Here is a 14,958-nt window from a genome sequence, read left to right as displayed (position 1 = left end):
CAAAAAAACCTTTTTCTAGAAGGATGCTAAAGAAACTAGCAAACAATGTTCTATTTGCCTTTCTCTTTCCTCATCCCACTCCTTGGTATTCAATCCCTTTTAAACTTCCAGTTCCTACAGCTAGATTTTTAAAAAATCAAATTTTGGTCAGTTATAATGTCTACCTCACATGCTCTTTACATCTACCCATAGGACTGGAAGAAGATTAAGACAGCCTTAGAACCCAGAATGTACTAATATAGCCTATCACTCACCAGCAGTTCTAAAACTCTCTCTCTGGTTAAACAGGTAAGTGTATCTCAAAGGAGCCAGCAACAGTTCAGATTGGTGGGTCATACATGATGGAGGTCACTGAGAGTTGAAATGGAAGTTACAGGCTGGGCATGGTGGCTCATACCTGTAATCCCAGCACTTTGGGAGGCTGAGGCAGGCAGATCACCTGAGGTCAGGAGTTCAAGACCAGCCTGGCCAACATGGCAAAACCCCGTCTCTACTAAAAATACAAAAATTAGCCAGGTGTGGTGGCGGGCGCCTGTAATCCCAGCTACTTGGGAGGTTGAGGCAGGAGAATCGCTTGAACCCGGGAGGCAGAGGTTGCAGTGAACCAAGATCGCGTCACTGCACTCTAGCCTGGGAGACAGAGCAAGACTCTGTCTCCAAAAAAAAAAGAGAAATGGAAGTTACAACGTATCTCTGACAATTCTGCCACTGCCAAAAGGAACTGCCTTTGGGATTAAGCATGTTTATTAATATTCTAAGGGGGTAATCATCACTTTCATTCTTTCAAAGGGAACAAAGCCCCACTTACCAGTCTTTCCTTCCATGTACACATAGTTCACAACTCCTCCCTCAGAGCTCTGTGGTAACTGTAGTGTGCATAAACCACACTTACTGCAATTTGGCAAAACTCCAACACAGTCTCTTCTTGGGTACAAAAGTCACACCAGGGCTTTTTGGCTAGACTGTGTGGTTAAGATCAAAGGTGACCGCAGGGATGCATGCCGAGCTACTGGGACTGGCTGCCTCAGGAGGGTGTGTGGGAGAGGGCAGAACTGACTTCTCATGTATTTTTAGATTGTTTGATATATATTTTTCTTAACTAAGCATACTTTTAAAAAATTATTATTATAAAAACTATCAGCCGGGCGTGGTGGCTCATGCCTGTAATCCAGCACTTTGGGAGGCCAAGGCAGGCAGATCATGTGGTTAGGAGATCGAGACCATCCTGGCTAACACGGTGAAATCCCGTCTCTACTAAAAAATACAAAAATTAGCCGGGCGTGCGGCAGGCGCCTGTGGTCCCAGCTACTCAGGAGGCTGAGGCAGGAGAATGGCATGAACCCAGGAGGCGGAGCTTGCAGTGAGCTGAGATCGTGCCACTGCACTCCAGCCTGGGCAACAGAGTGAGACTCTGTCTCAAAAAAACAAAAAACAAACAAAAAAAACTATCTCAGACTTGGCTTGGCACAATGGCTCACGCCTGTAATCCCAGCACCTTGGGAGGCTGAGGCAGGTGGATCACTTGAGGTCAGGAGTTCAAGACCAGCCTGGCCAATATGGTAAAACCCCATCCCTACTACAAATACAAAAATTAGGCCAGGTACAGTGATTCACGCTTATAATCCCAGCACTTTGGGAGGCTGAGGTGGGAGGATCACTTGAGGTCAGGAGTTTGAGACCAGCCTGGCCAACATGGCGAAACCCTGTCTCTACTAAAAATACAAAAATTAGCCAGGTTTAGTGGCACATGCTTGTAATTCCAGCTACTTGGGAGGATGAGGCAGGAGAATCGCTTGAACCTGGGAGGCAGAGGTTGCAGTGAGCCAAGATCACGCCACTGCACTCCAGCCTGGGCAAAAGAGCAAGACTCCGTCTCAAAAAAAATAAACGAAAATACAAAAATTAGTTAGGCATGATGGCACATGCCTGTAATCCCAGCTACTCAGGAGGCTAAGGCAGGAGGATCACTTGAGCCTAGGAGGCAAAGGTTGCAGTGAGCTGAGATAGCGCCATGGCACTTCAGCCTGGGTGACAGAGTGAGACTCTGTCTCAAAAAAAAAAAAAAAAAATCTCAGAGTCATGAGGTGGAGAGGAATTGAATATGCTAGGCAACAACGAATCTAGATGCTTAGCATTCCTGTCTCGTTTGAGGAGGGCTAATGCTATTTTTAACCATCATTTCCTGACACTTTCTCAGCTCCCAGAAGGACATACTACTCATGGACATTTCTTTTTTTGGTATCCTGGTTTGCTACAGGTGCCTTGTAGACCATTAGCATTTCAAGGAAGGAGGATGGTCTTGTATTCCAGTATTTCACAAAAACAAATTCCTTCCAGCCTTCTGCATACCATTTGGAGATCATCAATTCTAGTATTCACTCCGGAAGCCATTTCCTTCCTCTCCTGTGGTGTCTCAGGACAGGGATAGAGTGAGGCTCGGAACCTGGAATGTAGGAACATCGAAGTTTCTTAACTTATCTAATTTAAATAATCTCAGAAAGTAATCCTAATGTACCAGAAGGACCAAAACAGGATTAGGTCAGACCAATGTATTAAGTCAATACTATTTTTCTTTTTTTTTTTGAGATGGAGTTTTGCTGTATCACCCAGGCTGGAGTGAAGTGGCACAATCTCAGCTCACTGCAACCTCTGCCCCTGGGTTCCAGCAGTTCTCCTGCCTCAGCCTCCCGAGTACCTGGGATTATAGGCACCTGCCACCACACCTGGCTAATTTTTGTATTTTTACTAGAGATGGGGTTTCACCACATTGGCCAGGCTGGTCTCGAACTCCTGACCTTAGGCGATCCACCCACCTCGGCCTCCCAAAGTGCTGGGATTACAGGCATGAGCCACCGCGTCCAGCCTAAGTCAACACTACGTGAAATGACCTGCAGACGAAGCAATTATAACATCTGAACTATCTTGACATTCTCTGTAGCTATGAAATTCCCTTGAGATTAAAAAAAAAAAAAGTAAAGCAAATTATATTGTAAATTAACGGAGTAAGATGGCATGGAAAAAATTCTGTCCCTAGGCCAGGCGCAGTGGCTCACGCCTGTAATCCCAGCACTTTGGAAGGCTGAGGCAGGTGGATTGCTTGATTCTAGAAGTTCAAGACAAGCCTGAGCAACACGGTGAAACCTCGTCTCCACAAAAAATACAAAAATTAGTTGGGCATAGTGGCACATGCCTGTAGTCCCAGCTACTCACAAGGTTGAGGTGGGAGAATCAACTGAGCTCAGGAAGTCAAGGCTATAGTGAGCTGTGATCACGCCACTGCACTTTAGCCTGGGCAATGGAGTGAGACCCTGCCTCAAAAAAAAAAAAAAAAAAGGCCAGGCACAGTGGCTTATGCCTGTAACACCAGCACTCTGAGAGCTGAGGCGGGCAGATCGCTTGACATGAGGAGTTTGAGACCAGCCTGGCCAACATGGCGAAACCCCATCTCTACTAAAAAAAACAAAAATTAGCCAGGCGTGGTGGCGCACATCTGTAGTCCCAGCTACTTGGGAGGCTAAGGCAGGAGAAATCGCCTGAACCCTGGAGGTGAAGGTTGCAGTGGGCTGTGATTGTGCCACTGCACTCCAGCCTGGATGGCAGCTCGAGACTCCATCTCAAAAAAAAAATCTGTCCCTAAGGCAGAATTTCAGAAAATTGAAGGACATAACATCTATGCTAAGTACGGAGACTCACTGTCCCAGAATAATATGGCATTTATAAACCATGAGTCCTTAAGAATTATTTTTCCGGCCGGGCGCGGTGGCTCAAGCCTGTAATCCCAGCACTTTGGGAGGCCGAGACGGGTGGATCACGAGGTCAGGAGATCGAGACCATCCTGGCTAATACGGTGAAACCCCGTCTCTACTAAAAAAATACAAAAAACTAGCCGGGCGAGGTGGCGGGCGCCTGTAGTCCCAGCTACTCAGGAGGCTGAGGCAGGAGAATGGCGTGAACCCGGGAGGCGGAACTTGCAGTGAGCTGAGATCCGGCCACTGCACTCCAGCCTGGGCGACAGAACGAGACTCCGTCTCAAAAAAAAAAAAAAAAAAAAAAAAAAAAAAAAGAATTATTTTTCCCCAAGTTAAGGAAATTGTGGTTCTTTTTTTCAGTTTTTAGTTTTTTATAGACATGGGGTCTCACTAAGTTGGCCAGGCTGGTCTTCAAATCCTGGGGTCAAGCAATCCTCCTGCCTCGGCCTCCTAAAGTGTTGGGATTACAGGCATGAGCCATTGTATCTGGCCACAACTGTGGTTCTGATGGTATTTTTTTAAATGAATTTAGGGCCGCGTGCAGTGGTTCACACCTGTAATCCCAGCACTTTGGGAGGCTGAGGTGGGTGGATCACCTGAGGTCAGGAGTTTGAGACCAGCCTGGCCAACATGGTGAAACCCCTTCTCTACTAAAATACAACAAAAAATTTGCCGGGCGTGGTGGCAGGTGCCTGTAATCTCAACTACTCGGGAGGCTGGAGAATCACTTGAACCTGGGTGGCAGAAGTTGCAGTGCACCGAGATCACACCATTGCACTCCAGCCTGGGCATGGGGTGAGACTCGGTCAGGAAAAAAAAAAAAGGAAAAAGAATTTAGTGGCTCACACCTCTAATCCCAGCACTTTGGGAGGTTGAGATGGGCAGATCCCTTGAGTCCAGGAGTTCCAGGCCAGCCTGAGCAACATGGCAAAACCCTGTCTCTACAAAGAACACAAAAAATTAGCCAGGTATGGTGGGCGCACGCCTGTAGTCCCAGCTACCCTAGAGGCTGAGGCAGGAGAATCCCCTGAGCCCAGGCAGTCAAGGCTGCAGTGAGTGTGATCATACCACTGCACTCCAGCCTAGGTGACAGAGTGAGATCCCCCATCTGAACAACAAAAATAAAAATAAAAATGAATTCAGGTTATTTTGAATTGATTAAAATAGCCCCTAACATTATTAAAAGATAAATTCACTGTGTCGAGGTAGACTAAAAAGGATTTGTATTTCACTATTCTGAACTTTAAGACTCAACATTTGGGCAGCATGGCTGTGCCCTCCTGGTAGAGGCATGCCTCTCTTACCCTTCACAGATTTTCTTGACTCTGTTTTTCAGTTGATCGCCTTGGAAGAAAATGATAAACACAGACTTGTGCACGTAGTCACCCTAGGCCCCAGAATAAAAAAACAAGAGTTCAGACTTCTGTATCTGGATGAAAATCTCTTAAATAACCAACTTTTTTGGTGATGTAAGAACAACAGGCATTCTTTAAGGACATGGCAATCCCACACTTTAACCACTGCCCTCACTCCATTTCCTAAGCTTCACTACAAGAACATCTACCCTATAATCTCTAATTCACAAAAATCTTTCTCTATTTGTTTTTTTGACTCAACCAGGAGCTTGAAGCTAAAATGATGCTCCTCTTAGCACTGTTTAGACTTATTTACCAATTCAACTTTAAATCTTATATTGCCTGAATGATAAAAGTATAGGAGAGAAAAGAGAAGGAAGCCATTTCTGTCTGTTCTGGGACTTAGAAATTCTTAGATAAAAGGGGCTGAATAACTACAAGGAACTGAGTCCCTGGGAAGAATGCTGATGTAGAATCCCACAATTCAAGCTAATCTGGACTTTATGGGGCAGGGAGGAAGGTAATCCATTCCAAATACCAAATTTATACCTGAAGTAAGATGCAAGGACTGGAAGGAAAGATCAGAAAAAAAGGTATATGGCGTGTTAACCAGGATTGTCTCTGATTGTCGGCATATTCTCATAGTCATACACAGCACGTACAGCTTTTATAATAACAAACAAAACTTCAGAAGGATAAAAGGAGATAAGGAGTGAAGAAAATTAGGCTCAAGGGTCTGAAATCCCTAAATTCTCTAGGCTAAACTAGAACCTATTCTTTGTGCGGCCTGATCTGTTATAGATATCCAGGGTCCCCATTTTTGGATTTGTTGATAAAATAACCTTTCTGTTGCCAAGAGGAAACCTGACTGAATATTCCTGAGAAAAGTTCCTCATTAGTGTGACTGCAGATTACAATGTTTCCACAACTCGAAGGCCTTTGGCAAGATTGTGAAACTATACCCCTAAGCCGGGGGTTCAGAAGTGTCACCACACTCTTTCATAGCATGGAGGATGAAAGCCCTGCAGCTGCACAGCCCACCTAATCTGAGAAATCTCATAGTTCAATCTCTCTTCTTAGGTAAAGACACTAATTTAAGAAATTCACAAGATAATTCAAAACAGAAAAACTAACTTCAGGTTTCTAAATAACACTCGTACAAAAGCAAAGTAAAATTTTTGCAGTAGGCCGGGCGCGGTGGCTCAAGCCTGTAATCCCAGCACTTTGGGAGGCCGAGACGGGTGGATCACGAGGTCAGGAGATCGAGACCATCCTGGCTAACACGGTGAAACCCCGTCTCTACTAAAAAATACAAAAAACTAGCCGGGCAAGGTGGCGGGCGCCTGTAGTCCCAGCTACTCGGGAGGCTGAGGCAGGAGAATGGTCTAAACCCGGGAGGCGGAGCTTGCAGTGAGCTGAGATCCGGCCACTGCACCCCAGCCTGCCAGCCTGGGCGACAGAGCAAGACTCTGTCTCAAAAAAAAAAAAAAAAAAAAAAAAATTTTTGCAGTACATTTATCTTTACCTGTACTCCCTGAAATCAGGACTCACCACACCTAAATGCAGGTTTAGATGATAAACTCTGTCCCATTATGGCAAATGCCAAGATGTTAAACTGTTTCTACTTCCTGAAGTACTGGGTGGGGAAGATCATCCTATTTTGTGCGATATCTATAAACTAAGTTTCTAATCCTTCCAACAAACAAACAAAAAAACTTTACCAAGTAAAATTTCATCAGCTTATTAAGACCACAGTTTAGGAAATCTCTCCTTCTCTTTTTATACATGAATATTACCAAATTTGGGGCTGGGCAGGGTGACTCACGCCCATAATCCCAACACTTTGACAGGCCGAGGCAGGCGGATCACTTGAGATCAGAAGTTCAAGATCAGCCTGGGCAACATGGTAAAACAGTCTCTACTGAAAATACAGAAAAAATCAGCCAGGCATCATGACGCACGCCTGTAATCCCCAGCTATTTGGGAGGCTGAGGCAGGAGAATTGCTTGAACCCAGGAAGCGGAGGTTGTGGTGAGCCGAGATCGCGCCACTGCACTCCAGCCTGGAAAACAGAGTGAGACTCTGCCTCAAAAAAAAAAAAAAAAACCAAATTTGGAACCAGATATCTTGCTTTAAAGTTAATTTTCACAAAAGACAAATAAGTGAAAATAAAAATTTCTAATCAGAATAACATCTACATGGGTAAACCTGAAAATATGTATATGTCATGTATACATCACACATTCCTACGTATCTATGACAGCAATTAACTTAGAGGAAGTACTTCAAATTCTCCAATTAGAGCAGAGATAAAGATAATGGCTCCTCTGTGGAAGAGCTGGATTCAGGTGGCCCCATGCTACGTGACTGCTCTGGGCTCCCTTTACAAGACCTACTCCACAGGATGCAATCTCCTTGTCTTACAGTCACAGGATCCTCCAGGGGGTTCTCGATTTCAGCCTGTCGCAGGAACACATTTCCCCGGCATACCCGCCAAAGCATGCGCTCAAAAGTAGGGATACGCTCCCGGTTAATGACACCAGCCACGAAGCTGTGGGGAGAAGAGGCAGATTGGAAACCTATTCCACGTCATGGGATGGAAGGTTTTAAGACAAGTCTTGTTCCCAGCCTCACCTATGAACCCAGCAGAGAGCTGACAGAGCAACTCAGGCATGAATCCAGAGCTGTAGGACTATCTCAACAGGCTCAGAGGAGGGCATATCCTGGTAGCAAGTGAATCCCCAGTCTCATTGCTCTTCTGAACAGCAGAGATGAACATGGCCCCACTGAATACAGAAAGGTTGACATGGCACTTACCCAAGTCTTAAAGGCGTGCCTCTTCCCATCTCACTTGGCTCCAAGAGGGATGAGGACTCTTCCAACAGGTCTGGATCCGCCATCTGCTGATGATGCAATTCAGCCTGAATTCACAAATCAATTAATATCTAATGAAAATAGTTAGTGGCATGCAGGGAACGAGGAACCAGGAGACAGGTTCAGAAAATAAGGATGAAAAAGAAAACAAACCACCAAAAGACAAGATATACCCATAAAAAGACAAGAAGAATAGGGGACGAAAACCAATAAAACAAATGTGAGGTAAAGAAAGCATAATTGCCCCAGTAAAGCATCTGGGGAAATGGTTTTAGAAATAAGGAATAAAAGAAAAAAACATTAAGTGATGATGACATGTATAAATCTGTTACTTGGTGGAAGCCATTTTCTCTCCTATGTTTCCCTGAATTAACCATGAAGGTGCCAGGAAATACCTCTGCGTGTAGACAGGAAGCTAAAATCTCTCTCCCTTCTGTGCAATAATGAAGACGCTCTGCAGATACTCTCAACATTTAATTTCTGGGCAGCTACAAAGTAGAATTTTCCCTGTGTGAGAATGTGAAAGATAGAGGCTCTCTTTCCAAGGAAGAAGCAAGGCACTGCCACTGTCTTTGAATACTGTTTAGTCTGGAGAAAGACAGAAGGGGCAGCTCCAGATATCTACGTTTCCAGCCCCTTTAAAATTCAGAACATGAGAACTTTCAGCATGGTCACTTACAGAATGCTCCAAGCCATGGGATTTAAAGAGTATTTATGTCTTCAAAAGGATAAGAAGCACAATAGCTGGGCAAGCCTGTAAAAACATATCTGAATGTCCCATTTTCTGACTAGGAATCTTCTAAATAAGTTCACATAGGCTTTACAGTTGTAGGATTCTTGAGAACACAGCTCAAGAATCAAGTAAAGTGAAGGAAAAGCAACTGATAATAAACCAAACTAGAGCTCATGGGCTGGTGTAATTGGTAAGATTTAAAATGACTTCCACCATGACAGTTTATACAATGAAATGAAGAAGGATCTTCCCACACACGGGTCTACGTTTCCTAGCCTCTCTCTACCCAACTCATCCTACCACCCTTTACTCCCATCAGAAAGGAGAAGCTGCTCCAAAAAACAAAACAAAACAAAACAAAAACCAGTCCAATCATCTTCTCCTTTGCCTCATCGCCCCAACTCTAATATCCAGGCAATACTTGTTTGACCAAAAACTAGGAGTAAACCAGAATAATCACCCTCTTCAAAAGCACAATAAGACAAAAAGTCAGAAGAGTTTTTCCCTATCATTTTCATTCCAAATTTCAATTTGATTCTACCCGTCAGCCACACTCTTTTTTTTTTTTTTTTTTGAGACGGAGTCTCACGCTGTTGCCCAGCCTGGAGTGCAGTGGCGCGATCTCGGCTCACTGCAAGCTCCGCCTCCTGGGTTCACGCCATTCTCCTGCCTCAGCCTCCTGAGTAGCTGGGACTACAGGCGCCAGCCACCGCGCCCGGCTAATTTTTTGTATTTTTAGTAGAGACGGGGTTTCACTGTGGTCTCGATCTCCTGACCTTGTGATCCGCCCGCCTCGGCCTCCCAAAGTGCTGGGATTACAGGCTTGAGCCACCGCGCCCGGCCAGCCACACTCTTAAAAAGCAGCACAGGGACCATCAGTTGATAAAGTCACGGGATCATAAACATAGCAAAAAGAGGGGAAAAACTGTGTATAAATTAGATGGTAAGTCTGAAGGCCTAAAAAATTGAAAGCAATCATTTTGGGAAGTAAGGATCAACACCAGAAGTGCAGAGAAATACTGTCATGAGATTGGAAAAGTTTAAGATGAAATCATGGAGACACTGGTTACCACTTGCTGTTACATGGAAGTTGAGGGGGTTCTTTCAGTTTCTACTTGCAATCAAGTCAGCTGACTGCAGGCAACTTGTTTTCAGGATCCCGATGATTACAACATTTCAATTTGTTCTTGATTTATCCCTTGGCAAAAACCAGTGAGCCTGACTGCTACTCACAAGACTCCATCCTACTCGCCTGGATGTCTCACAAGACATGGTTTAAGTCAACCCTAAATATCAGACTCAATGCAAACACATGTGCTCTAAAGTGGACAACCGATGGAAAAGCAAACAGTACTTAGCAACTAGACCACTTCAAAGACTCTATCTAGGACTCTCTGAGAATAAAAACAACAAAATTAAAATTCAACAGAAACTTGCAATAATATTTGAATTGCTAATTTCACCATTTCATACTTAAGAATTCTGTCTTAGAGAGAAAAGTTACAAATTTTTAAATAAAATTGTGCCTGGTGAGAAACTAGGAAGACTAGAACCACCCACTAACAGAAGGCCTTTAAAGCAATATCTAAAACCACGTGGCTGAGAGTATCTAAATCTTAGAGCAGGGGTGTCTGATCTTTCGGCTTCCCTGGGCCACACTGGAAGAAGAACTGTCTTGGGCCACACATAAAATACACTAACACTAATGATAACTAATGAGCTAAAAAAAAAAAAAAAAAAAAATTGCAAAAAAATCTCAAAATGTTTTGAGAGTTTACGAATCTGTGTTGGGCCACATTCAAAGCTGTCCTGGGCCACATGAGGCCTGAGGGCCATGGGCTGGACAAGCTTGTCTTGAGGGTATCTGGGTCCTCTAATAACAACACTGTAAATATCCCTCTACATTACTTGCTATGAAACTAGGCCTCATAAAACTTAGAAACTAGGCCTCATATAGAAAAAATTAACACCAGGTGGCTCTGGATAGGGTCCCACCCTGCCTCAATAGGGTCCCACCCTGATAGGGTCCCACCCTGCCAATTCTGGGAAACAACCTCATGGGGTCCCACCCTGCCAATTCCGGAGGTCCCACCCTGCCTCGAAGTTCCTGGAATCAACAACTCCAGGAAAAAAAAAAAACCTCATAAGGTCCTGCTCTAACCAATTAGCATAAGACACCTTGCTCAGGCCATAGACAGATCCAATTACCATGCGCCTAAAGCTTTGTTTGAATTTCGCGCCCTAAGCTGTGTTTGAACTTGTATTTGCCTATATAAACAGCCTGTAACAAGCAGTCGGGGTCCCAGGGCCAACTTAGAGCTTGGGACCCTAGCGCGCTAGTAATAAATAACTCTCTGCTATGAATCTCGTGTCGGTGATCCTTCGCGGCGACCCCTGCCCAGGAGGGAATCGACAGTTCGGCTCCAACAGCTATGCCCTCTGGTTTCTCCATTCAGATACTGAAAAACATGCCTTACAAAAAGGAAGTAGGAGAACTTCAGTTCTGTTTCTACAGCAATTAAGTGTAAATAGCACATCCAGTTCAAGCTATGTCAATTACCAAGAACAAACAATTATTGCCATCTACATCAAGAAAAAAATTTTATTTCATTACTTAAGGTATTCACCCAGGCCCCAAAGGAAATGGCAGATGGGAAAAAAAATAAAGAAAGCAGATGGATGGAAAACTGAGAAGGAAAGGAAAGCAGGGATCTGCATGCCATTAACCATTACTTTTCCAGTCTTCTTTACGTTCTCATATGTTATGGTGCTTATGGTAAAAGATGCAGAGAAATCTCTCCAGCTCTTACAGTTCTTCACAAGCAAGAAGACTGAGAAAAGGATAATCATTAACAAGTCATTTTAAATGCCCTAGATAAGAAATGACTAAGTCAAATTTGTAATCATCTTTAATCATAAGACTATTCAATATGTTTATTTTTCCCCTTACACACACCTTGCCAATCATAACTCCTATGCCTAAATATAGAATCATTTTCTGATTTAGCCATTTCTGCTAACTCATTACTGTGAATTATTGATTGTAGTCACCAAATTATAAAAAATAAAGGTTTAAAACTGGTAGTGTTTTAGGCCCTTTGCAAATATTATAATTTCAGACATAGAAGAAAATCTCATTAAAAATCCTAAGTTTCCAACATTTGAGGGTCCCAAGTGTCCTATCTTTTGCATTATTTGAAGTGTACTCGCATGTGCAGATGCAAAGTTGTGGCAGTGACACCTGAGCCTCCTGCTAGGCAGCAGCAGGGCAAGGTCTATGGAAAGGAACCTGGCTGAGGCTGTGAGTGAGCGCAAGAACAGGCAAGGCAGAGAGGTTCCTGCCAGGAGACTTCTTGCAATGCAGTGAGGCTGCTAGGAATGAAAGGGGAATTGATGACAAAAGCAGCATGAGAACCTCTCATAGCCACGGCCTTGTGCTCTAAGTACTTCCAGAGATTAAAAAAAAAAAAAGTTTTGAATAAAATAGGAGGGGGAGGCTGGGTGCGGTGGCTCACATCTGTAATCCCAGCACTTTGGGAGGACGAGGTGGTTAGATCACGAGGTCAGGAGTTCAAGACCAGCCTGGCCAATATGGTGAAACGCCCGTCTCTACTAAAACTACAAAAATTAGCTGGGCATAGTGGTGCACACCTATAGTCACAGCTGCTTGGGAGGCTGAGGCAGGAGAATCGCTTGAACCCGGGAGGCGGGGGTTGCAGTGAGCCAAGATCGCGCCATTGCACTCCAGCCTGGGTGACAGAGCAAGACTCTGTCTCGAAAAAAAAAAAAAGGAGCGGGAAAACAGCCCAGCATGAATAAGGCACAAAGATCATGAAGACTTAGAGTCTGTCTTCTCAAAATAGGCATTTAGTGTTTAGACTTATTATTCACAAAATAAAATTCCTAAATCCATAAATTATGATTTAAAGTATCATTTTTCCAAGTGGTTCCTCTTATTTTCATTTTTACTAAGTTCTTTTCATTAGAAAATTAATAGTTTAAATAATTATTTCCCTTAAGGGAATCCATCTATCAGTCTTTATTCGGAATTTCTCCAAAAATGAACCGTAATAGGAAGCTGGCTCTCATTCTTAAACTTAGGAGGTCTTGAAAGACATTTTCATATGAGATAGCAATATCTCAGCAGTAAACTAAAGAGTATATCAAAAGGGAAAAAAATGGGGACAGGGAAGGTGAAAGAATTAAGCTCTAAATAATGCTAGAAAGTAGCTGAGCTCTGACTATAAGGCCAGGTTTACATCAGATCTGTGGTTAGCAGCTTGGACATGTTTAGCAAAGCGCACATCTGTGAGCATATGAAAGCGTCATGTTCTGGGGTGCTTCTTAATATGACCGAATGATACATGCCTTGAACACGTCTTACTCATCTTGTGTCTCACAATGAGTAGGTGCTCATTACATGTTCAGTGAATTAGTGAACAAAAATATAATGTCTGGACAGTGAGCATACTGGAATTGCAGGTTCATTAAAAACACATGGCTTAAGTGGCGATGCTTATTGCAAAAGACCTTAAACACTTAAGAGTTAATCACACTGTCCCACACCCTCTAACGTGATGTCATTAGGGACTGGCAAAAGAAGTTACCACTAGACTCAAAATTCTCGACTCCATGAGCAAGCTAAATAAATATTAATACCTTCTGATTCTTGAAAGGACCAGGAAATTAAATTCATATGAGTTTTTCCCCTTTCCTTTGCCCCAGCAGATCCTTTTAATTAAATGGCTTCTCTGAGTCAAATCCTTAAATTAGTGAGGAATGTATCACATCCTCAGCAGACTTTCTCTAGCCCAGCTGTTTTCAAACTAGCATGCCTCAGGATCACCTGGTAAATACAGACTGCTAGGCCTAACTCCCAGAGTTTCTGATTCAGTAGGTCTAGGGTGGAGACTGATAATTCATACTTCTGACAAGATTACAGGTGAGTCTGCTGCTGTTGTTTGAAGAACTCCTGCTCCAACCTAGAGAATTATGGATATTTAATCTCCCCTCAAAAGATAAAAATTTCTGAGATGAGGCAGTTAAAAACAAATTTTTTTTTTTTTTTTTGAGATGGAGTCTTGCTCTGTCGCCCAGGCTGGAATGCAGTGGCATGATCTCAGCTCACTATAACCTCTGCCTCCTGGGTTCAAGCGATTCTCCTGCCTCAGCCTCATGAGTAGCTGGGATTATAGGCTCCCGCCACCATGCCTGGCTAATTTTTGTATTTTTAGTAGAAACAGGGTTTCACCATGTTAGTCAGGCTGGTCTTGAACTCCTGACCTCCTGATCCACCTGTTCAGCGTCCCAAAGTGTTGGGATTACAGGCGTGAGCCACCAAGCCCAGTCTAAAAAACAATAAAAAAAAAATAAAAACTATAGATATAAATTTAAAGTACAACTGAGAACACAGCAGATGCTAACTAAAATGGGCCCCTACCAGGTGCAGTGGCTCACACCTGTAATCTCAGCACTTTGGGAGACAGAGGTGGATGGATCACTTGAGGCTAGGAGTTCGAGACCAGCCTGGTCAACATGGTGAAACCCTGTCTCTACTGAAAATACAAAAATTAGCTGGGGGTGGTGGTAAGCACCTGTAATCCCAGCTACTCGGGAGGCTGAGGCAGGAGAATCGCTTGAGCTTGGGAGGTGGAGGTTGCAGTGAGCTGAGATCACACCATTGTACTCCAGCCTGGGCTACACAGTGAGACGCTGTCTCAAAAAAAAGGGCCTCTAAATTTAAAAGCTTTGCCAAGTTTTCTTGTTGAGCAAAGGAATTAAAGAACTTTATGAGAAGGCACATTGAACAGTGACTGTAACAATCCCTAAAGTGTCTAATATCATCAATCTGGTGGCAAAAACACCTGTCAAGAAGACAGTTACTGTACTTCAGGCCATCAGAAAAACCACATCCAAGTTGAAAGCTAAGACTCCTCCCCAGGCTGAATTAGGAGAAATGAGCCTTCTGCAAGCCTTGCTCCAGATCCTTTCCATGGGGTCACCTCAGCACATTGTCACCTGGACTAAGTCACCTACTTTTTTTTTTGAGACAGTCTTGCTCTGTCCCCCAGGCTGGAGTAAAGTAGCTTAATCTCGGCTCACCGCAACCTCTGCCTCCTGGGCTCAAGCAATCCCCTCACCTCAGCCTCCTGAGTAGCTAGAACTACAGGCGTGCACCACGACACCTGCCTAATTTTTGCATTTTTTGTAGAGATGGGGTTTCACCACGTTGCCCAGGCTGATCTCC

The 14,958-nt window shown here is 43.8% G+C and overlaps 1 protein-coding gene across 1 annotated transcript in view; it reads right to left on the bottom strand.

The window, feature by feature from the left end:
- ATP6V0A1 (ATPase H+ transporting V0 subunit a1) overlaps nucleotides 1-14,958 on the bottom strand; it is a 360,020-nt gene that overhangs the window by 38,312 nt on the left and 306,750 nt on the right. The window contains exons 7-10 of the mRNA XM_050762605.1: nucleotides 7,922-8,025; nucleotides 7,529-7,655; nucleotides 5,054-5,136; nucleotides 2,350-2,443 (exon numbers count right to left, since the gene is read on the bottom strand). Of these exons, the coding sequence (XP_050618562.1) occupies nucleotides 2,350-2,443; nucleotides 5,054-5,136; nucleotides 7,529-7,655; nucleotides 7,922-8,025 (408 nt within the window). The remainder of the gene's footprint in view (nucleotides 1-2,349; nucleotides 2,444-5,053; nucleotides 5,137-7,528; nucleotides 7,656-7,921; nucleotides 8,026-14,958) is intronic.

The sequence above is a fragment of the Macaca thibetana genome, chromosome 16 (assembly GCF_024542745.1).
Source record: "Macaca thibetana thibetana isolate TM-01 chromosome 16, ASM2454274v1, whole genome shotgun sequence".
NCBI classification, from domain to species: domain Eukaryota; kingdom Metazoa; phylum Chordata; class Mammalia; order Primates; family Cercopithecidae; genus Macaca; species Macaca thibetana.
The sequence above is the reverse complement of the archived record's forward strand: the minus strand, read 5'-3'. Positions and strand labels throughout refer to the sequence as shown.